We start from the raw sequence: 26451 nt of genomic DNA on the forward strand, positions 1-26451 counted from the left end.
CCTTTTTATGACCTTTCTTGCCACAGATATTAAGTGAACCCCTGCCATTATTAAGTTAGTAACACAGTTGCTAAGTGAATCTGGTTCCTCTATTGATTTTGCTTATCAGAAGGTTACAAAAGGGGATCACGTGACCCCAGGACAGGGCAACCGTCATAAATATGAACAGTTGCCAAGCATCTGAATTTTGACCACCTGACCATGGGGAGGCTGCAAGGGGTGCAAGTGTGAAAAACAGTTGTCGGTCACTTTTTTTGAGTGGCATTGTAACTTAGAACAATCACTAAATAAACTGTTGTAAGTTGAGGATTACTTGTACTTTTACAACAAATCCTTGATTTATGACCACAGTTGAGACCACACGTTTTGTTGCTATGCAAAAAGTTATTAAGTATGTTGTGCAAGATTTTATGAACTTTTTTACCACAGTTGTTAAATGAATCACTGCAGTTGTTAAGTGAATCACCTGGTTGTTGAGGGATTCTGGGCTCTTCATTGACTTTGCTTGCCAGAAAGATCACAAAAAGTCACCTTGGACGCTGCAACTTTCCTAAATACATGCCAATTGCCAAGTGCCTGGTTTCCGATCACATGACCATAGGGATGAGGACCAGTCATAAGTCACTTCTTTTTGCAAATAGCAAATTCAAATGATCACTAAGTGAATGGTAGTAAGTTAAGGACTGTTTTTCTTTAATTATAATGACTTTCTGTCCCAACAATTGTTTGATACATACATTTATACATTTTTTTTAAAAAAATGCAGTGTGTTAGATGAATCTTTTATCTTCATGGAATTAATATATGTTCTGGGCTGACAGTATTTCCTTATCTACTATAGGTAGCCCTCAACTTACAACAGTTTATTTAGTGACTGTTCGAAGTTACAGCAGCACTGGAAAAAAGTGACCATTTTTATAGTTACAACCTTTGCATCACGTGATCAGAATTCAAATGCTTGGCAACTGACTCATATTTATGACGGTTGCAGCAACCCAGGGTCATGTGATAAATTTTTGTGACCACCTAACAAGTAAAGTCCATTGGGAAGCCTGATTCATTTAACAACCATGTTACTGACTTAACACCTGCAGTGATTCACTTAACAAATGTGGCAAGAAAAGTTGTAAAATGGGATTCAGTTAACTCAGTTAACAATTGTCTCAGCCATAGAAATTTTGGTCTTAACTCAAGGACTATCTGTAGTGCCACTGTCACAATCCTTGTGGCCACATCTCTCATGGCTCAGCCATTGCAAAGCATTGTAATACTTGTGGAATTTTTCCCCTTGTAACATGAGCCTGTTAAGATAAGAGGCTACATTTGTTCAACTAGATTTTGTTGTCTTTGGTGCTTCCTGGTGATAAAGTGGGAAAAACACACACTGAGACAGGCACGCACAGAGATAACAAATCACAATAAGCCCTTGTTCATGTTTTAAAGCCGGGCCAATTTATCATAACATGATCTCTCATGGACTGGATTCCCATGATCAGCTGTGTGCCATTCTGTCAGCAGTTGGCAGATGCAACATATTCATGAGTGCCAAGACAGAAGAATGTAAACAAAGGGGTCAGATGTCAGTTAAATACAACCAACAGGGCAATCATTGTTTGTTAAACTGAGGCTGGAATGTAGGCAAAGAAGTTGAGAAATTATCCACAACTGTAGCAAAGGATGACGGATTTTGGAGACATGCATACATATCTTTATTTTTATTTATTATAGCAATAGCACTTAGACTTATATACCACTTCACAGTGCTTTACACCCCTCTCTAAGCAATTTACAGAGTCAGCATATTGCCCCCAACAATTTGGGTCCTCATTTTACCCACCTCAGAAGGATGGAAGGCTGAGTCAACCTTGAGCTTGGTGGGATTCAATTTGCCAAACTGCTGGCAGCTGGTGATAAGCAGAAGTAGCCTGCAGTACTGCACTGTACTGTTTTATACACACACATACACACCATTGATTTGAGATTTGCATTGGACTGCAAATCTTGATGCATTTTAGATCATATATGTTTTCAGTTTAAGTCTTTTTAATCTTTACTGAGTTATTTGCACCCTGCAGTTGATTTATTGTGCTTTTAAAGTATGAAATAGAGTGCTCTGGGTTGTCTACAGATAAATGAAAACATAAATCCAAAGCAATATAACAATTATAATATGGGGTAAGAAAACTAAACTGCACAATAATAAAGACAGCCCAGTGAAATCAAGAGAAAGATTAAAAGCAACACAATGTAAAGAAACATGATAAAAACAGCTGCAACATAATACAGAGCCCAAAATGTTTAACAAATATTCTTGTAGATGATACAATGAAATCTTATTTATTTATTTATTAAGTTGACCACCATAAGCCAGCGAATTAGAAAAATAGTTTAAAAAGATTAACTGAATAACAGTGGCATAAGAAATTACTGTAAAAAGCAAAAAAGCAGAAAATAAAGGGGTAATAATCGAAGAAATAATCATAGTAAAAAAATTGCAGATCCAAGTATTTTTAAAAATTTTCAACTTCCCTAGGGTTTCTAGGAAAAGCACAGTTTCTTTGACTAGCTTTATTAAATTTAAAAAAAGCTAATGATCAAAAAAGCTAATGATCAAGAAAGAAATAGTAAAGAGGAGAGAAGAGAAAGAAAAAATAGGAAATAGAAGGTCAGTAAAATAAAAAATAAAAGGAAACAAAGTTACATAAAAAGTGACTTCTGACTCCTTTTACAACAGATAGAAATAAAACTTACAAAATAACAGAGTTGGGAGGGACCTTGTAGGTCTTCTAGTCCAACTCTTGCTCAAGCAGGAGATCTATACCATTTTAGACAAGTGGCTCCCTAGTCTCTTAGAATAGAGTAACAGAGTTGGTAGGGATCTTGGAGGTCTTCTAGTCCAACCCTCTGCCTAGGCAGGAAACCCTACAAAAAGGGCTCTTCTTTAAAAGCCTGCTGTGTTGGAGCCTGCATCACAATTTCTAGAGACAAGTTGTTCCACTGATTCTCACTGATGGGAAATTTCTCTTTATTTCTCGGTACCTTCTGTCCTTGATTAGTGAGTAGTATTGGTGAATGGTGTTATTGTAGGGAAAATAGGAGGAGGAAGGTGTGTTCTGTATGTTTGCTACCTTGAATTGTGAAGCTTATCAACTTATAAACCTTATCTTTTGACCTGCAGCAGGATAATGATGCAAGATGAAAATACCTTTTTGCACATCAACAATCTTGTTATCAGGGATCCTATTCCCATTTTTTAAAAAATCAAGATGCACCTTCTATAATTTGACCTTTATGTCAACATTTGACATTGGCCAAGTCAAGAAATAAGCACCGCCTGGATTCCATGCCAATTTATTCTTGTAGGACATCATACCGGTAACAGCATCCTGAAAGTTTGTCCAAGTTTCTCTTTGTCCCAACATATGTTTCATTGCTTCTTGTCTTGCCTTCTGGTGCTTTGGAAAATAGGTTGACCCACCCCCTTCTCTCTGTGACAGACCCTCAAATATTAGACTTGGGACTTCAATGAGGATGCTTGAGAGACCAGTAAAAGATCCCACCTTCTCTGCTCATCCTATTACCTCCTTCCCCATCTTTTAGTTAGGGTTGTATATCATTTTTTTTTATTTAGATCCTATTATGTATAGATTTTATAAACATTTATCTTTTTAATATTGTAAACTGCCCAAAGTTACTGTGTGGTAAGATGGACAGTCAATAAATTTAATAAAATAATATAAATTAATAATATTGCTATTATGTCACCTCTAGTCCTTCTCTTCATTAGTCTAGATATACCCGATTCCTGTAACTGTTTATCCTCCAAACCCCTCCTTTGTTGCTCTTCTCTGCAATCTTTCCAGAGTTTCAACATTGTTTGTGTACAGTGGTGTCTAAGAATTTGACCCAATATTCCAAGTGTGGCCTCACCAGTGCAATATAAAGCTGTGCTATCACGCTGTGGAGTGAGGCATTAGCTCCATTGTTTGGTGGAATCTAAATCAAATACTCTGTTTAATCTCTGCCCTAGCTTTATTTTATTGTAGCATAAAGCCCTCTATTGCTGTTTTTCCTTCCAAGTGAAGGGAAATCTTTCAGCCAAGATGAACTAGGGTCAGGACTCACCCTCAAAAGCTTGTTTCAGCCAATATTTTGGCTAGTGGAGTCTCATATTTGCTTTCAGTGTAGCTGTGCTCCAGAGAAACTCATTTACTGCTGGAGAGGTAGGAAGATAACCAAAATTTGAACTGCTTGCTGTTAATGTGGATGTCACTTTGAAGGTGCAAAATGGTTGATTGGTCAACAGCAGGCTAACCATCTTGGCTTTTTACAATTCAGTTGCAGCTTTTATGGAATTTTAATTCTTTTTCTATTTTTTTATTTTTAAACAAACAAAACAAACAGACATAGACGCACACAATACATAAAAATCACCCTCCAGTTACATACAGTATGTCGATTGGTTATAAAGCTTTGTGCTTCCTCACAATAGTCCCCACTTGCAATTTACACAAATTCTCCTATCATCAATCCTATATATATATATATAGTCAAATGGTGGGAGAATTAAACAAGCAAAAGAAATCCAACAATATTGTGTGTCCCTTAGCCCACCCTTTCTGAGCACCTCTAGTCATAATATTCAGGTGGGAGACAAGTATAGGTAAAACACTGGAAAGGAGAAGAACTTGAAACCCAAGTGGAAGGGCCTGTATACTGTGGTTAGGTGTTCTCCACTTGCAGTAAGAGTGTTGGAATCCAAGTGTTGGATTCACTAGACTTGAGTTAAACCAGCTGCTGATGAGTCTTGGGAGGCAGACCAGGACGAAGCCCGTCCTTTAGTGGAACGCTTGAAGAAGCGCCCCCTATAACTGTCCTACTGGCAATGGGCAGACTACATACGGGGCAGAAGAGGCCTTACTGGCATAACCCCTGGAAGCTGACGTCTTTACATATGGCTGAAGATTTGGAGGAGGGAGACAACTTTCCAATTGTTAGATGTAACTCTGTCAGGGGATGGATAGTCGAGCATACATAGCCATAACTGCATTGTCTGTTGCTTTAGTGAGTGTGCTTGACCTTATTGTGATTTACTGTGTTGGATATTCATTCTACTGGAATTGCTCCCTCCCCAGAAAGGCAGGTACTGAGTCAAAAATCATTGATTGTGACAGGGAGCATTACGAAATCCCTGGAGACACTTATGTTTGAGGAAACCTGGGAGTGGGATTTCTGTAGTGCTATATTAGTCCTAGGACTGTGGACATTGTATGTTGCAAACAAGAGGTGGTTTTGTGGAACACCTAAGACTGAAATTGCCTTTTCCCAAGTCACATATAACTCTAACCTTCTTCCTGACATGGTGATTTTGTAGATTAAGGGAATTGTGATTGGGTAGATTCTGTGTAAAGGACAATTATGAGTTTTTTGTGGCTTTGGCTCTTATTGGCAAAGGGCCTGTTGAGTGATAGCATCCTGCACAGTAGTTCCCAGTGTTGTGAGAATGCCCGAATTACCCCCCCCCCTTGCCCTTGAGGGAGGATCCAGGGATGTTGAAAACCCCAAGGATCAGGGAAAGATCAAGGCATAGAGTGTAGAGGCTTTGGGACAGGTCCGCTCCCACCAAAGACACATTATTGATTGGTGGGATCAATATCCTGGACCTAAGCCAGCCCCAAGTCCTGTAGACAAATGCCTGACAATCCCATTAAAAAGTGAGATAGAACAAAGGGAGAATGGGCCCCTGCAACAATTGAGAAAAGGGAACTACATGTTAAAAATATTGGAATTGGGTCAAACCCTAATTAATCAGACTGATCCTGACGTAGGTCAAAAATGCTGGTTGTGCTTGTCTGCTGGACCCTTCATCCTACAATGCTATTCCAGTTGAGCCAGATCTTTGGGCAAAAACCAGGGCTATAATAGTCCTTCTGAAAGGTGGTAGATTGAGAACCAAGACGGCAGGAGCCAAATTGCAAGATGACTTTTATAGTGCACTCAAAAAGCTGGGGATGAGTCACCTACTCATTGTTGGCCCCATATCTGTGGGTGTGGAAATACTAGGGTCACCCTCCTTGTGTGTCAAGCTGTATCAGGAACCTGGCATTGCTCTGGGGTCACTGTCAGAAGAACAATGTCCATCCGAAATGTATCTTGCCCCTAGAAATACACTTGTGGACATAAAATTAACCCACACTATGTCTCCATCTGCCCATAACCTCTTCCAACAGAAGGCCACCTTCTTGCTTCTGCCCCCCCCACCTCGTTTTTAACCATTGGGAGGGGAATTTGATTACTGAAAAAATGCCCAAGGCCATTTCGGCCACCTTGATTCCCAACTTGGCTCTCGATTCAATACACCGCAGGATTTTGTGTTCATTTTCCCCCTGGAAACACCAGTTCCCACTATCTTTTTGAAGGTCCAGTCCCCAGGGATAAGCAAGAGGAGCCTAACCAAGAAGCTCCATTACAACCACTAACTAGTAAAAGAACCTCCGAGCCCGTGCCTTTTCCATGGACATAGGTGTGTGTGTAGGAGAAAATGGAGTCTTCTTCTGAGGGAAAAATGTATATTTATGCTTACCTAGCAATTGGACTGGAACATGCACCCTGGGTACTAGAGAAGGTGCCTTAATAGATTTAAGTTTGATATATGTTTTACTTGTCTTTTACTTCTTACTGCTATGTATCATTATCCTGAACTGATTGTATTATATGTTTGCATTGTTAATATGTACTGCTGAAATATTAATTTTGCCATTTGCTATGCCAAATGTTATAATAAGGCACTATAAGAGGCAAGACTCAATTGTAGCTAAAAATAGAGTCTTGAAGGGGGGACTAAGGCAGGACATAAAGTGAGATTTGAGTGAACATGAAATGGGGTCAGACTATAAGATCTCCTGGGGTGGCTCGTCTATCTCATCTGTCCCTTCTATCTTGTTATACATTTACTGAGTCTTGAAATAAAACAGGAAACTTGAACTCAGGAAATTCAAATGTCAAACCACAATACCTGTTGTAAGTAAACCAAGTCAGTTGGAGGTCTCGCTTGCGAGTCAGTCATATAGCTTAACCACAAAAGCCAGTATGTAACTAGTGCTTCCTGCATGCCAACTGCAGCCTAGACATGAAAGGGAAATACGGTATAATCTGCTTCTTTGCTTAGAAATAAGGAACTTAGCCAATAGAAATGCTTTAACATATTTCCGTGTTGGAGGTCTTCTAGTCCAACACCCTATTCAAGCAGATGACTCTATCTCATTTCAGACAAATGGCTGTTTAGTCTCTTCTTCAAAACCTCCAGGTTGGAGCACCCTTACCTTCTGAAAGCAAGTTGTTCCATTAAGTTTCTCCTTAATTCCAGATTGGATCACCCCTTGATAAAGTTCCACCCATTGCTTCTTCTCCTGCCTTCTGGTGCTTGCGAGAATAGGTTGATCCCCTCTTCTTTCTGGCAGCCCTTTAAATATTGGAACACGGCTATCATCTCACCCCTAGTCCCTTTTTCCATTAAATTGGCCTTTTAAGTTGGATGTTATGGTTAGAGAGAAACTTGGACAGGCTTTCAGGGTGTTCTTAAGATGTTCTACAAGAGTAAATTGGCATGGAATCCATGCGGTGCCTATTTCTTGACTTAGCCTATCTCAAAGGGTTGACAAATACTTACATAAAGGTCGAATTATGAAAGGTCCACCTTAATTCTTTTAAGAGTGGGAATGGGATCCTTCATGTTGAGATTCTTGAATGTTGATGTGCAAAAAGGTGTTTTCATCTTGCATCATTATCCTGCTGCAGGTCAAAAGATAAGGTTTATAAGTATGACTTGAAATGCTTATGTAGAATGAATAGATGGAACAAGTGATACAGAGTTAGGGGGGATGGAAAAACTGACTTTTAATTAAAGAGAAGGATTGATTTAGTTTTGTTTCTATTGAAAATAACTTCTGGACTTTTTTCTTGAAACAGAAAAAAAATGAAAGTTTGATTTTAGGTTTTGATGAGTAGATTGATTTTGTTATTGTAAAAAAGGCTTGAAATGTTGAAGCTTCCAATTTCCTCTGCAGCAAAGGATAAGATGGTTATTTCTTACCTATTACAAAAAGGCTCCCTTTTCTATTATCTGATATTTTCTAATCAGAAAAATCACAAATCAGACTTTCATGTTTTTTGGCTTATTTATGTTTTTTTTATATCCCATCTTTGTTAATTTTATGAATAACTCAAGGTGGTGAACATATCTAATGCGCCTTCCTTCTCCTAGTTTCGCCACAACAGTCTGTGAGGTGGGTTGAGAGAAGGACTGGCCCAAGGTGGTTTTCATGGCTAAGGCCAGACTTGAACTTACCATCTCCTAGTTTCATGCAAAATGCCCATAAAGGGATTCCAGTCAGCCATAAATGTAAATGTTGACTTTTCTCCAATCATAGATGTTGATTTCTCCTACTCTGCAATTTCTGTCTTCTTCTTCAGCAACTATTGCTCCATTGTAGGCAGTACCAAAGCTGTTCATTTTTGAGCATATAACAATCTCTGCAGTTGTCTTGCATAAAATCAATATTCCATGACTTTTCCCCCAACTATTTGGCCATCAATTGCCAGAACATTCTGGCTAGGGAATTCTGGGAGTTGAAGTCCACCCATCTTAATGTTGCCAAGGTTGAAACTTTTGTAAAGTATCAAGACTTGAAATGAGAGGTCTGGCTATAGGGAGGATTGAACTAATGGATAGGGATTCATTATCAGATCTTGCTTGGTTTAGTCTTCTGCCACCAAATCTTCAAGGATGTTCCAATCATTATTAGCTTGAATGCCCCAAAGGTGTTTTTTCAAGAGACAACTGGACTTCATTTTTTTTGAAGACATTTCGCTTCTCATCCAAGAAGTTTCTTCAACTCTGAGAGAAACAAGAAAGTCCAGTTGCCTCTTGAAAAATAATCTTTGGAGAACTATGACCTGGATGGCTGAGAATCTCCATAGACTATTAGCTTGAATAAAAACTTGGGAGGCAAGGGAAAAGTGTTGATTAGCAAGATATTTCCTGCTCCATATTTCAGTTTCGGTGGCTAATGCCACGGAACTCCAAACAGTAGGTTTAATAAGTGGTCATGCAAATTGAAGAACATTAGAACATGACCATCTTTCTTGAAGAGAGAAAGAGGAGTACCCCTTTAATTCTATAGATTCCTCTTTCCAGTTTCTGGCAATTTCACATTTTCTAATTAGGGAAATAAAGGCAAAATTCCTTTGCTTAGCAGACCAGACAGGTGTGTTCAGTAGAGGAACTGAATAATGTGTGATGCAAATGCGAGTCCATGATAGATACCGTCAGGGGTATCTATCTTAATGGACCAACATGATCTGTTAAGTTCTGGGCAGGTTGCTCAGGCTGGCTTGGATTAGGGGCTCTTCCATGCAGGAAGAAAGTGTTGACTGAGTCTCTTGTAGGAAGTCCCCACTTGATCAGGCTGGATTCTGCTTCTGGGCAGCTAGGTCTGTTTGATGATACATTCTTTAAATTGGTGATTTATTGAGAATTAGTATGGCAGTGCATCATCTGTGCTGATAGACAGAGCTAGTTATATTCAGTGGACTGGGAGGAGAGCAGAAGGGATATGTTTTTGAGATAATTTTTTAGTGAATTCCAGGAATTAAAGGAGAGTATGTTAACAGCAGCTTGGCTGAAGCTGTACAGATTAAAGCAGAATTGTCATGCAGATTTAGTTGAGCTTCTTATAAATGCTCTAATCTTTGTTTCATAGCAGGTTATGTCCTCCATAGTGATTACATAAAGGAATTCTCTCCCAAAATTCTTCTGGGTCTGGGAAATCACTTGGCCTTTAGAGGGTTAATATTTCTTAGTTAAATCTTGATTGAAGTGACCCAAGGTTATTGCTTACTCTGCCTATCTTTGTGGTTAGTTCCACTAAGTTTTTGCCAAATGCTGTGATTAAATATTAATAGCTCCAGTTGGGAATTAGGCTGTTGGTTTCAGCTAGGAGTTTAGAGCTCAATCCAACAGCCTAACTGAGATTTAAATTAGGCAGTTATGACTTAAGGGTCAGTTGAGGGAGAAAACATGCCAAAGCTATGGGCTGGAAAGATTTGATCAGGTTCCCAGATTTTTCTCATTTTAACTATGGGTAGTCCTCCACTTACATCCATTCATTTAGTGACCGAAGTTATAATGGCACTGAAAAGATGACTTATGATGATTTTCCACACTTCCGACCATTGCAGCATTGCATGATTAAAATCTGGGTGCTTGGCAACTGCCCTGTATACACCACGAGGGTTGCAATGTCCCAAGGTCACGGGATCCCTTTTGCGACCTTTTCAGTCATTGGGGAAGCCTTTCCAGCGTTACTACCTTGACAACTGCAGTGATTCACTTAACAACCATGTGAAGAAAGGTAATAAAATGGGGCAAAAGCTACTTTGCTTAAAAGTGAAAATTTGGAGTTCAGTTGTGGTTGTATGTCTAGGACTACCTGCCTCACAGAGGTGGTTGTGGTCTTGAAATTCTCCCTATTTTCAGGGCAGCTAGGAAGCAGCTACGTTGTCACTGGATGGATTTGAGATCTGGAGGTAGAAGGAATTGGCCAAAGAGAAAAGGGTTGTGTCACAGAGAAATCCCATCAATGTGTCTCTGTGTGGGTGTGTTAAGAAGGCATTTTCTATAATAAGCATTTTTGGGCTAATATGTATTACATGTTGTATAGAGGAATCAATTAGTATATGTGAAAAAAATAATAATGTGTAAGCCTTCTAGGATAAGAATTGGGAAGTTAAGAGTTTGGAGTTCCATTTCCTCTTTTACAAAGAGCTGGAAGAAATCTTAAAGCCTTAGTAGATGCTATTTTGATTTTTGCCAGAACAAAATAGTTGGCAGAAGTGAATAGTTATTGTCCACCCATCTGAGGTTACCTGCCTTTGCCTCTATCTGTCTACAGGTTACATAGATTACATAGATTACATAGATTGAATTACTGAAGATGAAAAATTATACCACTGGACTGCTGAGCTTCATAAATACCTTAAATGAGCCTTAAAGGCCATAAGTATGATATTCCTGTTTTGTGATTGATCGGTGTAACATCAAAGCAGTACAAATATGAGATCAGTCATTTCATTTTTTATTGTTAAGGTGTTCAGAAACATAAGCACTCCCTAATCCATGGATGGGCAATTATAGCATCTTTCCAATCTGTGGACTTCAACTCCCAAAATTCCTGAGTCAAGTCTATAGGTCATAAAGTTGCCATAGTTGCACACCCCTGCCCTAATCCATGAAAAGTCAATAATAGGACTAGTTGTGCAGCTGTCAATGTGGGGGGGAAAAGTTCAGGTAGTTCTTGACTTACAACCACAATTGAGCCCAAAATTTCTGTTAAGTGAATTTTGCCCCATTTTACAGCCTTGCTTGCCCACAGTTGTTAAGTGAATCACTGCTGTTAACTTAGTAACATGATTGGGAAATGAATCTGGCTTCCACATTGACTTTGTTCGCCAGGTCACAGAAGGTGATCACATGACCCCAGGATAGTGCAATCATCATAAATATGAACCAGTTGCCAAGCATCTGAATTTTGATCACGTGACCAAGGGGAGGCTGCAACAGTTGTGTGAAAAACAGTCCCAAGTCACTTTTTTTCAGTGTCATTGTAACTTTGAACAGTTACTAAATGAATTGTTGCAAGTCGAGGAAAACCTAGAGTGTCAGACTTAACAGAAAGATTCTATTAATCTAGGGTTACAATAAAATAGAATTCGTTTTATTCATATTTCTGCCTGGTCTGTCTATTAAGGTTGACATCAATCTTGCAAGTCTGAACGTACTTTTCTCCTTCTGTCCCCTTTGCAGCCCCAAAACTAGTGAGGGTCTCTTCTCTTGCCCACCCACACTCCTGCTGTGGGCTCAGCTGCCTTTGATGTAACCATTTTCCGGTTGCATTTCTTTGCCTGGTCTCCCAAGGTTATTCCAACATACCATTGCAGGATCTTCTAAAGCGGAAGTTCTCAACCTCTAAGATGCGTGGACTTCAACTCCTAGCATGCCCCAGCCACAACACTGGCTGAGGAGTTCTGGGAGTTGAAGTTCATGGGTCTTTAAGCAGGCACAGTTGAGAAACCCCTTTCTAAATAATTGCCAATTTTCAGTACACTGTCTTGATGCTCTTTCTCTTTTCTTCCCCATTCTCTTTTTTCTTTTTCTTTTAGAATTCCCATGATGCTTCGGTCAAAAGACACGAAAGAGGAAGTAGCCATGAGATTGTTGGTCTTCACTTGATGATGCAAGGCAGAATGGCTGCTGTAGAAGCTGCAGACATCCTTCAGAATCCCAGGGCTAAGTCTCTCTTGGCCAAAGACAGAAAAGAGTCCCAAGAGGAAAATGGGGCAGCTAGCCACCTCTCCAAACCCTGTGATGCTTCCTTCGCTGGGGCAGAGCCGAATTTGCAACAGGCACCAGCCAGCAAGCTGAAGAAGACAGCCTTTAAATTCTTTGGGGGAAAGAGAAGCATTTGCACCCTACCAAGCTTTTTTGGGGGGAAGAATAAAAGCCAAGCCAAGGGAGCCTCCAAAAAGGGTCTCAGCAAGAGCAAGACTCATGATGGCATCAGTGATGTGGCGCATGAAGAGGCCACTTCTGGATGCCTCAGGAGTTCCTCAGACGGAGGGCCAGACTTTCCTCCTGCCCAGCTGCTGCCAAGTTCTCAGAGCTCTCTTTTGGGAACTGAGCTCAGAGTTGGCTTCACCCAGAGCTCAAACTTTCTGTCCAGCAACTCTGAAGGCTTTGAAAAGAAGCTGACCGGAGAGAAGTCCTTGTTCCTCCCCAGATCCAAAAAGGGGCTGAAGGGGCTTTTCAACAGCATTCGCCGTCATCGGAAGAACAAAGTTGCTGAACCTGAGAAGACAGAGCTGCAAGAATGGGCTCTCAGGGACACCGGGACCAAAGAACAGACACATGGAAGTGGACTGGGTAGGAGTCTGCAAAGTGGAACTGTGATGCCAGAATGTGTGGAGAATTTCTCTGCCGATGCTGTGCCTCAAATTGCCAACCATAATGAGACAGGAGAGATGGACTGCTTGGCCTCATGCCCAGTGAGGTCCATTGGTGAGGCAGCTAGAGGACCTGCGTCTCTTGAAGGATTTCGAGATGGACAGCCAAACCTGAAAGATGTCTGTGCTGACTCTGCCTATGGTGACCTCCCTGATGCTTTTGAACCAGAGTTCCTGGAGAAGAACCCTCCTTGCCTACCATCCAGGGAACAACTTAGCCTGATGTTTGGGGAGGTGACGTCCCTTAAAAGCTTTGACTCTTTCACCGGTTGTGGAGATATCATTGCAGAACCGGATATTGATAGCATCACAGAGAGCTCGACTTCTGTGGAACGCAGCCGGGATGCTACCAAGAGGACCTCTTGTTTGGTTACTTACCAAGGTGGAGGGGAGGAAATGGCCCTGCCGGAGGATTTAGAAGAGTACCTCCAGCAGATGTGGGCAGGAGCCATCAAAGGAGATGTAGCCTCTGAAGCACATCTGCCAGAGCTCATAACCAAATGTGACCTTCAGGGTATGGATGGTGCCAAGCAGGAAGTTAATCTATACACTGAAGGAACAAGGAATGATATAGACCTTCTGACACCACATAGTGATCAACAAGAATCTGCTCCCAATAGTGATGAGGGCTACTACGATTCTACCACCCCAGGTCCTGAAGATGAAGCTATTGATGGTTTAGATGAAATAAAAAAGGACCGCCTTCCGAGGGACAGCTACAGTGGGGATGCTCTTTATGAGTTCTATGAACCAGATGATGCATTGATGAGCCCATCTCATGGAGATGGATCCTGGTTTGATGGGAAACTGTCTCCTTCAAAGATATTTGACCAGTTTTTGGACTTTGCTCTCCTTGATGAGAAGGACTTGATCTGGCTGATGGATCAGAAAAGTGAAGTGATGGAAACAGAAGAGCAGAGGCTGGCAACTCTCCAGAAACAGCTGCTTTTTGGGGAGATGCAAAGAGAGCCAGCCCTGAAACACCTCCAGGAGCTTAGAAGAGACCAACATCTGAGACCAGGGCAGTTGTCTGAATGTAAAATGCAAACAACCCACTTAGTTGGGAAGAGCTCGAGTTGCCTTGGTTGTGAGCAAATGAATTTTTGTGCTTTGAACAAAAGTCTAAGTGGTGGAAAGAAGCTAGCAGAAAACCAAGACTGGGAAGATGATCTCCACAAGCAGCTCTATCCAGAAAAGCTTTGTGATAGCAACAGCACCACTAAAGCACACAATAGTTGCCTTCTTCAGCCATTAGAGAATTGTTCAGAGTTGGGCTCCAGCGATGAACATCCGGTGCTTGATTCCCGTGCTTTGGCTTCACGAAACTCTGTGACCTTCCCTCTCTACAGAGTGCATGGCCACCACGGCTGCTCTCCAAAAGCTAACTTTCAGGAGCCCTGCCAGGAACGCAACGAAGAACCAGAACAAGCTGTCAACTTCTCACAAGCCTTGGTGGAATTCACCAGCAATGGGACTCTTTTCTCCAGCCTGTCTGAAAGTCTTAGAAGCTCTGATTCAGGCTCTGAGTTTACTCAGAACCTTCCTGACCTGCCCACAATGGTGACTTTTGATATTGTCGATGTGGAACAAGAAGGGGAAGGGGAATGCGAGGAGCATCTGCAGATGAACACGGATGAGGATATGACCGCATCCTTTGAGGCTTTCAGGGACACTTATGACTCCAAAGCACCCTTTGCTGAATGTGATGAGCGAATGTTTCCTGAGTATCCTCAGATCTCTTTCCACTGGGGAGCTGCCAGCCTTCCTCGGCATCTTCGGCTTCAGGAACTGAATGCACCTCTGCTGGAGCCTCTGTCCATCTGCAGGAGAAGCCGATCCCTTGATACTGAAAGTCTGGAGTTTGAGCTGGCAAGCTTGCAGCTATTCAAGAAAAGTTTTAGGCCATTTGAGCTCTGTAGCGGTTCCAAAAAGGATCCTGGTCCTCTTGGGTTGGACAATGGCCAGGAAGGTGTGCCACATTCTCCAGGAGAAAGAGAAGAAGCTATTGGTGGCCTCTCATGGCCAGGACGGTTGAATGTACCACATGGCAAGGCGGAAATTTCCTTGCAAGAAACAAAAACAGGAGAGACTAGTTGGCATACACTCCCCTCTCAAAGTCCTTGGGGAATATTGGAGCACTCTGACAAGGCTCCACCTTTGGCTCACCTGGGTCAGAATTCCACCAAGGAACCAGCTGGACACCTTCATGCAGATGGAAGCAACCATCCAGTCCTTCCAGCATTGAGACCACTGACCAGGCCCTCCACTCTGTTTCTGCAAGCGCCTGTGATGTCACCAGAGGGCTCTACTCCTCAGAGGCCTGGTGGGGACAGTCTGTCTAAAAAACATGCTTGGGTCCTCCCTTTGGAAAAGAAAGAGCTAGACTTGCCTTTGAGCTTTAATTTCCCTTGCTCCTCTGACAAGCCATCAATGTATAAGCCTAGGGATGTGGCTCAGGGAACATCTCAGCTTCACACCGAGCAGTGCTGAGAACCACCCATAGGGGCTGAACATTGGGAAAACTCTAGACCCAGAACATTTGGGAAGCACTTCCTGCCAGCTAGTTAGTCTATGAACTTAGCTAGCTAAATAGCTTTTGTGAATAGGGCTCCAGCTGAATTGGAGTGAGCTTTTCTTCCGGTAGGCTGTGAGAATACAGAAAATACTGCAAATACTGTTGACTTTGGTTTGAAGCTAGGAGAACTCGGTGAAATGTTGATGTTTCTCCTTAAACAGACCCTGTTGATCTACAAAATGATATGGAGAGAACAGGGACACTCAGAAGTTGAGATGGGAATAAAGTCCTGGATTATTTCCAATTGCACCATCATGGGAAGAGAAGCAGAAATAATTTCCAAAAGTCAACGAGCTGGCCAAAGTTAGAAGGTATATTTAGAAGGAGCAAAAAGCTCAAGGACCTGCCAAAATGAGAGGTTTGCTTATGGTGAAACTTGTTAACTCCTAGTTTTTGAGGGCACATGTGCTGGGAAGGCAACCTGCTAAGCTGCTTTTATTCCAAAAGGTGCCTGTAGAAGAGAGGGCAAATAGAGAAGTACTGGCATGGTTACCTTTTATGTCTCAGAACCTCCTCCAGAGGGGGTGGGGCCAATTTTCTCCTTTTTTTTAGTTGGGAGGGAAGTTGAGGGATAGAATTAGTGCCTTAAGCTTACCACCCATTTTATATCCTCCCAACGGGTCTTGACCTGGGCCATGGTTGGAATGTGGCCTTTGACAAATGGCACAAGGTCTTGGATAGCCTTCAGTCAACAGAAGTCTGGCACTTGTGATATATAGGATTGTGGCTGTGCAGCATATCTTAAGTGTGTTTACTTGTTTCAGCAGCATTTCCCAACCTTGGCAAATTGAAGGTGAGTGGATTTCAATTCCCAGAATTCTCAGCAATGGCTATGCTGGCTATGGAATTGTGGGAGTTGAAGTCCATATACCTAGAAATGGCCCAGGTTTGGAAGCCCTGAATTAGGGGGGCGTGCTGCTCAATTCAGTTGGGCTTTCTATAGTTTTAAAGGGAGGGGCAGAAAACTATCCCAACTTGTTGCTTGTCAATGAGGAGATTCGTTTGCAGTAGATGGGCTGGGTAAAATAGCAAGGAGTTGGCTGTCAGTTAAATTAGGGTAAGATGTGATTAGAGGGGAGATGGCCAAAAAAGGCTCTGAAATAGGTAATCTAGAAGGATCTTACTTGGGGGTATATTACTTTTAAGAAGCCATGCATACAATTAAAAAGTTAAAAACACTTCTTGATACTGAAACAAAGTAATGTCAATGCAGTGGTGGTCTTGCAATATCTGAAAGAGCATATTTTAAAAGGAGCAGGGACCCCAATACATGCAAAACTGCCCTTATTTAAAGTAATGGGATTCTGTTTTGTTTTGTTTTTTATTATGGTTAAATTTTAGAGCTGTGCAACGTTTCCAGTTTGATTCCAGAAAGGAGTCTTGCCTTGCTTGTAAGTGTTGGTTCCTGTGTGTTTGTGAACCCTGTCCCTAGCACTTTCAAGACGCTGTGGCATTTTCCAGGATCAGCTGGCCATTGCAGAAAGAAACCATCCGATCTAGAGAAAGGATGCAGGTGCTTTAATGAGTTACATCCAGACACTCTGTGTGTGTGTGTGTGTGTGTGTGTGTGTGTGTGTGTGTGTGTGTGTTTGTGTTCCGAAGTTTATTATTTGGAATCAGGTTTAAAGTGCTGCCGGGCAGAATATCTGTTGAAATCAATTTTCTAGGGTGCCTAGAATGCTTGGTAGATATATCTGTGGAATGAGGGGTTCTTGGTTCTCTGTGAACTTGGTCGTCTTTTTGCAGACCTTTCATTACCCAAACTAGGTAATGTTATCAGTGCTACTGATGATGTTACCTAGTTTGGGTAATGAAAGGTCTACAGGAAAAGCTCAGAAAACATCAAGGAATATTTGAGCTACAAATATTCTCCTTTATTGATAATTACAAAATTTGTGCAGGAGAACTTCAGGGAGACTCAGCTCTAGCAATCCAGCAACACTTTTCCCATGGTTGCCCCAGCGGTATTCAGAATTCGCAACTGAGGCAAACTTTGAGAGTCTGATTGCTAATACTTCCGAATCCTTTTGGCACAAGAATCGATGGGCCTGCTGGCAGAGCAAGAGTCTCACTGCTGCATGAGGATGAAGAAGCTGACAAGCTCTCTGTGATTATCACCCATTCTTCATTGGGCTGCCGGAAAGCTCTAGAGCCCGGATCCCTGAAATTTGGTGGTGAAATTTTACTTTTGAAAGAAATGGGAATGAAAAATAAAACCCTTGTGATTAACTTATATTAATCTGGGTGTATCATTTAAGTTCTCCCTCTAAACAGGGGCTAGAATATTTGAGGCTATCCTCTTCTGGAGGCTGCTCTTGAAAAGAAGCAAACGGGGCTCTTGGCCATAAAAAGGCTGCTTCCATTTGTGGCAAGTCAAGGATTTCCCATTGAGGAGTAGCCATCCCTGGCGAAAGAAAAGCTGGAAATTGGGTAATAAAATAGGGGCAAAGCTACTACAGGTAGTCCTTGACTTATGACCACAATTCAGCCCAAATTTCTGCTGCTGAACAAGACAACTGTTAAGTGAGGTTTGCTTCATTTTTACGACCTTGCACAGTTGTGAAGTGAATCACTGCAGTCATTAAGTTAGTAACATGGTTTTTAATCTGCGAATCTGGTTTTTCCGTTTACTTTGCTTGTCAGAAAGTTGCAAAAGGTGACCACATGATCCCGGGACACTGCAACTGTCATAAATGTGAGTCAGTTGCCAAGTGGCTGAATTTTGATCACATGACCATGGGGATGTTGCAACAGTTGTAAATGGGGAAAACAGATAGGTCACTTTTTTCAGTGTAACTGTAACTTCAGACGGTCACTAAATAAATGGTTGTAAGTCGAGGACTACCAGCAGAGGGGAAAAGTATGAAGTCCTGAAGTCTATTGAATAAAAATAAAATAAAGGACAGACTTTCAGTGTTTGATAAAAACAGTTAAATTGGGCAGAAAGATTCTATTTCAGTCTTAATAATAACACAGTTGGAAGCAATCTTGAGGTCTTCTAGTCCAACCCCCTGTTCAAGCAAGAGACCCTATACCATTTCAGACAAGTGGCTGTCCAATCCCTGCTTGAAAGCCTCCAGGGAGATTTTCCTGCCATGTTATTTTTTTTGAGGCGTGGGTGAGTGGTGTGTGAACTTGGAAATTACATAAAGGCATCTTGGAAGCCCTACCTTCCCATCTCCGATGTTTGGGAACAGGTTTTCCATCTGATCTCCATTTCCTCAGACTCTTCTGGTCTTGGACTCTGCTACTAACCGTCAATTTGCCATCTCCTTCAAAGTGGGGATTCTTCTCAGGATTCCAATTTGGGTAGTGAATGGGAAGATTTGCTTGAAAATCCCTAAAACCTCCCTCCATTTGGTAGCACATCGAGCAGGCTGAGTGTGACTGAGGCCAACAATAGCCTGTTTGTTAACACCACCCATCTAAAAATATCTAAGATGGCTTTCCTTCTGATTCATAGACCAACGTCCCCTGTTGCTCTTAGCCAACATGACCCTTGGCCAATGTTTGAATCCCGTATCCCTGACTGCAAGTCTGGGCGATTCCAAGGCAAATGGCTGCTCACTGGACTTGGGCCATCAGCATAGATCCTCCAAATGTTGCCTACCTGGGATTTCTGAAATGGAATGGAAAGATCTGTTGAAGGGACCTCTGTTTTCAATTGCAACAAACAACGATGCTGCCGATAGGATTGGTAAAGTTCACTGTGTAAATTGTCTTATTCATGGATTGATGCTTTTGGTTCTGTTGGGTTTGGCGTGGCGTGCACATCACTTTTTCTTCCTTTTGAAAATATCACCAAATACATCTTGTGGAATTGTTAAATGGCGTAAACACTTCTCCTTTTTTTATTTGGTTGTTTGTTTGGGGAAAAGGGGTTTATCATAGGTGTTCAAAGAATAAGAATAAGAATGTTTGTCTACAAATATGTATTTGTTAGCCTCTGGGTTGTGGATATTTATAGAAATGCTTTTTTTCCCTAAAGAAAACCAATGTTATAATATACTAGGGTGCACAAGACTTTGACTTTGCATCTGACCTCATTCTAAAGGGGTTTCTGATTTTGGTGTTGTGACCTCTTTGAAAAAAATGTGAATTGTCACAAGGAAATGTTGGCTGAATTGTGAGGATGGGCAGGCACGAAAGGTAGAATATCGATGGGCCTAGTGCGGCCTAGTGAGAGGCCTTGAGCCTAGGTCTCCCCACAGGCTTCAGGCCCTGGTCTCAGGGGGCACTTTGGAGGCCGATTCCTGCTCCTTTCGTCGGACACGTGAGTGGGGCATGGACGAGGGAGCGGAGATTCCCCAGGGGCAGGGGGCAGGCCCAACTGGGAGTGAGGAGGCCTTGGATCAGGAGGTGGGGGGGGGCTCCCCCTCAGAGATCCCTTTCTTCGAGGCGCCCCTCCAGTTCTGTCTCTAGGGATGAGGCAGCTCGCCATAGGGCGCTAGAAAAGACCTTTGCCAGGGCAGAAAGGCAGGCCCAGTCCTCCAAGCCTTTATCTAGGGACAGATCCAGGTCCCCTCTTAGGCCCATTTCAGAAAGGTCACCCCTTAGGGGTTTTAGCCCGGCTTCTTCAGGCAGCTCCCCTGGTAGGTCGCGGGCCTTCTCCAGGAGGGGGCGTTCTCCATCCCCCATAGATGATCCTCTGGAGGGCACGTCCAGAGGCCCCTCTTCCCCCCAAAGGTTGGCCCCTCAGGGCCCTGCTTCCACTTATGGGGATGTGGAGGATCTGGATAATCTCCCTGAAGGGATTAAAAGGCTTATTTCTGCAGCCATCACTCGGGGCATTGCCCAGCGGGACAAAGGCTCCCTTTACTCTAGGCATGGGGGGCTGAACAGGGCTCAGTTTCGGGCTTCCTCCCCTTCCATGATCAGTGAGACTTCCTTCCTGGGGGGGGGGGAGTTACCCCAGGAGATGGGATTCTCAAATGATGAGAATACCACTGTTTCGGAGGAACCTTCTTCCAAGGTCCTATTTATGCCCGCATTGTTTAAAGTTCTCTTGGATAAGGCGAGGCACACCACCAAGGTCGGAACTGGGGATCCTTCTGTGTCCCCCCCAAGGGATCCCGACATGGTCATGTTCTCTGCCACGGCCACCAACAAGGAAGAGATCCCTGCCCCTCCCTTGTTCCTAGAGGTTCTGACCGACCAGTGGGCTAAACCTTCCAATTTTTCTTTTCCAGGCAGTACTGACCGTCGGCATTATAACGTGGAGCAAACCTTTGCTCAGGCCATTCAGCTCCCGACGGTTGACACCCCTGTGGCCGCATTGGTGTCCTCCTCCCCTGTTGTGTCGGGCGATGCGGCAGATAAGATGAAGCCGGAGGATAAGCGCGCAGAGCTTACTTTGCGGAAGAACTTCAACGCCACAGCGTGGGCCATTAAGGCGGCGGCCTCAGCTTCCTACTTTAATCGTGCGACGGTCATGTGGCTCAAGAAGCTGCAGGAACGCATTCCCATACAGGAAGACCGGATCCATCAGGATCTGGTCAAGATTCTGGCAGCGTGTCAGTTCTCAGCTGACGCGACCTTGGATACGGTCAAGTTTGCTTCTAGCGCCCTGGCCACCTCGGTCACCTCCCGTAGGCTCCTGTGGTTGCGCCATTGGCAAATGGACAACAAGGCGAAGTGGGATTTGGCGGCTGCCCCCTTCAAAGGGCCCGATCTCTTCAGGGAGGCCCTTACTCGCATCCTAGTGGAGGATAAGGACAAAAAGAAGGTCCTCCCCTCCACGGCTAAGAAGGCCAAGAACAAGTCACGTCCCTTCCGTAGGCAACGGTATAGGGCACCCAGCTACGGCTATAACCAGCGCTTCTCTTCTTTCTCTTCAGACAGGCAGTTCTTGGGGCAGCCCTTCCAGGACCGGAGCCGATTCCAGGGCCAGGCTCGGCGGCCCTTTCGTGGGGGAGGCGGCCGTCCCTTCCACAGGGGGAAGTGACTCGAACCCGAGTCATCCCATCGGCGGCCGCCTCGCTCTTTATGCGGACCGGTGGGACGACATCACGTCGGACGCCTGGGTCCGGGCCACGGTTCGTTACGGGCTCAGGTTAGAATTTCTCTCCACTCCTCCAAATCTCTTTCGGTTGTTCCCTCCGTCCCGGAGTCGAGAGCGCCGCCGCCTGATGAGTCAGGCGATCGCCCACCTCCTCGAAATCCAAGCGGTGGAGGCAGTTCCTGCAGGGGAACGGGGCCTGGGCCACTACTCAAATCTTTTCGTGGTCCCGAAGAGCACGGGGGGTTGGAGAGCAATTCTAGACCTCAAGCGCCTGAACAGGTTTCTGGTCTACAGGCGGTTCAAAATGTCATCGCTCAAGTCCATTCTTCAGGGCATCAGAAAAAGCGATTTCCTGGCCTCCGTGGATCTCACGGAGGCCTATCTTCATATTCCCATCCTGCCCGCTCATCGCCGGTTCTTGAGGTTCTCCCACGGGTCCCACCATTACCAGTACAGGGCTCTTCCCTTCAGCCTGGCCTCGGCCCCGCGGACCTTCACAAAGATCCTGGCGGCTCTGGCGGCCCATCTGCGAGCGGTCCCGGTCCGCCTCTAATGTTATTTAGACGATGTCTTGCTCCAGGCGGGCTCCCTGACTCAGGCCGTTTCAGATCTTCGGCTTACCATTCGGAGCCTCCAGGCCCTGGGCTTCTCGGTAAACTTCGAAAAGAGCCATCTCACTCCTTCCACTCGCATTCTGCATCTGGGGACAGTCATAGATTCCAAGATGGGGGAGGTGCGTCTGTCTCGGGAGAGGCAGGTAAGCCTTCGTCGTCTGGCAGAGTGCATTCACACAAAGAGCTCCGTTTCCATCCTCTCTCTGTCGCAGTTATTAGGCAAGATGGTCTCTTGCATAGGGATTGTGCCGTGGGACAGGCTCCACTTTCGGCCCCTTCAATGGGAACTTATCCCCTATCAGAGGGGACGAATGAGCAATTCACTTCGGACTCTCCGCATCTCGGCGGGAGTCCGTGCGTCCCTGGCGTGGTGGCTCTCCCCAGCCATCCAGCGGGGGTGTTTGTTCTGGGAGCCGAGCAGGGTGACCGTCACCACGGACGCGAGTCTGTTCGGGTGGGGGGCCCTGGTGGGCTCTCGGATGGCGCAGGGCAGATGGACGGCCACGGACCTCCGCCACAACATCAATTGGCTGGAGCTGAAGGCCGCGCGTCTGGCCCTGAGTCACTTTCGCTCCTCGGTGACAGGGAGCCACGTTCTCCTCCTGACAATGTGGCCACCAAGGCGCACATCAATCGTCAGGGCGGGACCCACTCGAGAGCTCTCTGGCTGGAGGCTCTGCGATTGGGGTCATGGGCGGAGAAACACCTGCAATCTCTGGTGGTGGAACACATCTCGGGACTCTCCAACGTCCAGGCGGACTGGCTCAGTCAAGCGACTCTGGACAACGGCGAGTGGCAACTCCACCCATCGCTGTTCCGGGAGATCTGTCATCGGTTCGGGTCCCCCCAGGTGGATCTGTTTGCGTCTCCCGAGAACACCCAACTCCCGCGTTTCTTCACCCGTTTCCAGTCCAGCTCGGCGGAGGGCACAGATGCCCTCAGGAGCCGGTGGCCCCCGGGCCTTCTCTATGCCTTTCCCCCCATTCCACTCATCCTGGGGACCGTCAGGAAGGTGGTGACGGAAGGGGCCTTGGTCATTCTGGTGGCCCTGTTTTGGCCCAGGAGGCCCTGGTTCGCGAACCTGGTTCAGCTGTCGGTGACTCCCCCGTGGAGGATTCCGCAGGGGGAGGTGGTCTTACTACAGGGGGCCCTGATTCACCCAGAGCCTCAGTGGCTCCAGCTGACCGTGTGGCTCTTGAACGGCGGCTTCTGAGGGGGGCTCATCTATCTTCCGGAGTCATTCGCACCATCGAGGCGGCCCGATGTTCCTCGACGACCCGCATTTATAACTCCACCTGGGCGGCCTTCGTCCGCTGGTGCTCCTCCAGGGGCATCTCTCCCGACAGAGCCACCATTCCCAACGTCTTGGATTTCCTTCAGAAGGGCCTGGAGGACGGGCTCTCGCAAAACACTTTACGACGCCAAGTGGCGGCTCTGTCCTTGGTCTTGGGGGGGCGGGGTCTTCTTCTCTTTCCCAGTCTCCCCTGGTCAAGCTGTTCCTCAAGGGGACGGCAAATCTCAGGCCTCCCCCCGTCCATAGATTCCCCACGTGGGACCTTCCTCTAGTCCTCAAGGCCTTAACGGGAGCTCCGTTTGAACCTCTCTGCTCGGTGCACTTGCGCTTCTTATCACTGAAGGTGGTCTTCCTGGTGGCCACCACTTCCGCCCGGCGTATATCCGAGCTGGGCGCCCTGTCCTCTAAGGACGACCTCTGTCATTTTCACCAGGACAGAGTGGTCCTTCGCCTTGACCCGGCCTTTGTTCCCAAAGTAAATACCCCCTTTCACAGGGCTCAGGAGATCGTCCTGCCCGACTTCTGCCCGGGCCCGTCCAATGACAGGGAGCGACTTTGGCATCGACTGGATGTCCGCCGTGCCCTGCGGATCTACCTCCGGCGGACCAAGGATTTCCGCAAGTCGGAGGCCTTGTTTGTCTCCTTCTTACCTGGAGCTCTGGGTTCGAGGGTGTCCTTGGCTACCATCGGCCGTTGGCTGCGTCAGGCCATCTCAGAGGCCTACGTGGCCTCAGGGCAGCCAATTCCATCGGGCATCACGGCGCACTCTACCAGGAGCGCGGCGACCTCGGCAGTGTGGGCCACGAGGGCCCCGTTTGAAGACATCTGCCGGGCGGCTACCTGGGCCTCTCCAACTTCATTCATCCGGCACTATCGTCTGGATGCTTTCGCGTCTGCGGACGCGTCTTTCGGTCGTAGGGTCCTACAGGGGGTGGCGGCTGAGGCTCCCCTTGGGCCCTAGAGTTTCTGTTCTCCCTCCCTGGGACTTTAGCTTGGGTATGTCCCACGTGTGACCATTCCCTCCTCCCACTCTGGAAAAAGGATGTTGGTCTTACCTGAACGTCTATTTTCTGATGGGAGGAGGGAATGGTCACAACCCGCCCTGAATTCTGTCAGTTGGGGCCAAGGGGAGGGCCCGGGGGTGTTTTCCCGGGGTTTGTTGTGTGGTTGTTTTCTTGTTTTTCGGTTGTACAGTTCGTGTTCGAGAATCTGGGCTAGGAGTGGTCAGGCACCAGTATTTATAGCTTTCCTCTCAGTCTTGGACCAATCAGGCTGTGATAAAACCCACGTGTGACCATTCCCTCCTCCCATCAGAAAATAGACGTTCAGGTAAGACCAACGTCCTTTCTCATCTTACGATCTGTCTTGTAGTCTTGGTTGGACTTGATCGGACATTTTTGGCTTCAAGGCTCAAGAAATAGAGAAGATGAAGATGGCAATTTCCATAGCACCAAATGTTACACAGGAGATATTGTTCTGTCAATTGTGGCGAAAATGCTATGTCTTTGATGGCTCCTTTGTATTAAAATATGTATTTGTTGCATGTAGAAAAACAAAGTTCTTTTTTTTTTTTCAAATATATTTTATTCATTTTCACATTCCATTTTACAGTCACTTATATACTGGATATTTGCTATAAGAAAAGAAATAGAACAAGATAAAAAAGAAAACACAACTCATCATTCACAACCCCACCTGACACTTCCATCCTCCATACACCCCATCTTCCCCCTCCAACTTTCCTTTCCTCCCTCTAACACTCCCCTCCTACTTCCCTTTCCCCTCAAACCTTCCTTCTCCCCTTACTCCCAACACGCCCTCCTTACATTCCCCTTACTCCTTCCTTACTCCTCCCTCTTCTTTCCCTCTACCTCCCCCCTTGGTGTATTCCTTTATTCAACTGTTGTTTATTAATATAGTATAATAAAAAATAAAATAAACCAAGGAAAAAAATATAAAGAAAGAAAAGGAAAAAAAAAGAACAACCGTATACAAGTGCATTCTTTTTCTTATTGAGACTATATTAACACCCACCCACCCACCCCCCCTAAATCCCCATCCCTAATCCTCCCGACTTCCCAGGGCCCACACCTGGCACTGCCCTCTGTCTAAAGTATCTTATGATCGTATGGATTAAAAATAAAAGTAATATATTAAAAAAAATAGATAAAAAGAAAATACAAATTATATAAAGGAAAAGAAAGGAAAAGAAAAAGAAAAGAAAAAAAGAAAAAAAAAAGAACTCTTTGTATTAAGCTCAGCCCCCCATCTTTATTTATGTTTAAATAGTGTAAATCATTCTATATGTATTTTATTCTCGTCTCTTGCTTCTTTGTTATTTGCCCCAACCTCCTGTAGACTCTCCAGATTCCGCATGCATTTTACCCTCATCCCTTGCTTCTCTGATATTTACCACTATCAAATGTAGTTTACAATCTAGCTCAAAATAATTTCACCAAGCTTTGCCTTCTAATAAAAATTAAGTAACATGAATCATTCCACATATTCAAATAATACTTTCAACAAGAATCAGTTTACCTTCTATTTTAAAATAATCTCAACAAACTTTCTCTTCTAGCAGGGTTTAAACAGCGTAAATCATTCTGCATACATTTTACAAATATACATTCAGCATCATCTTTGTTTATGTTTAAATAGTGTAAATCATTCTATATGTATTTTATTCTCGTCTCTTGCTTCTTTGTTATTTACCCCAGCCTCCTGTAGACTCTCCAGATTCCGCATGCATTTTACCCTCATCCCTTGCTTCTCTGATATTTACCACTATCAAATTTATGCAGACATTAATTTACAATCTAGCTCAAAATAATTTCACCAAGCTTTCCCTTCTAATAAAAATTAAGTAGCATGGATCATTCCACATATTCAAATAATACTTTCAACAAGA

General features: G+C 44.5%; 1 protein-coding gene across 2 annotated transcripts in view; it reads left to right on the forward strand.

Moving 5' to 3' along the window:
* Window positions 1-26451, forward strand: part of AMER1 (APC membrane recruitment protein 1) — an 86124-nt gene that overhangs the window by 5843 nt on the left and 53830 nt on the right. Inside the window, exons 2-4 of one of the 2 annotated variants that reach the window (XM_087727247.1) lie at window positions 12220-15945; window positions 16976-17147; window positions 19098-19331. In XM_087727247.1, the coding sequence (XP_087583373.1) occupies window positions 12289-15549 (3261 nt within the window). In that variant the 5' untranslated portion in view covers window positions 12220-12288 and the 3' untranslated portion in view covers window positions 15550-15945; window positions 16976-17147; window positions 19098-19331. Of the gene's footprint in view, window positions 1-12219; window positions 17148-19097; window positions 19332-26451 lie in introns of both variants that reach the window. The other variant, XM_087727246.1, reaches the window with a different exon arrangement.

This window comes from Thamnophis sirtalis, unplaced genomic scaffold, assembly GCF_051295495.1.
Source record: "Thamnophis sirtalis isolate CommonGarterSnake01/CBP01778 unplaced genomic scaffold, rThaSir2_p1.2 scaffold_13, whole genome shotgun sequence".
Classification (NCBI taxonomy): Eukaryota; Metazoa; Chordata; class Lepidosauria; order Squamata; family Natricidae; genus Thamnophis; species Thamnophis sirtalis.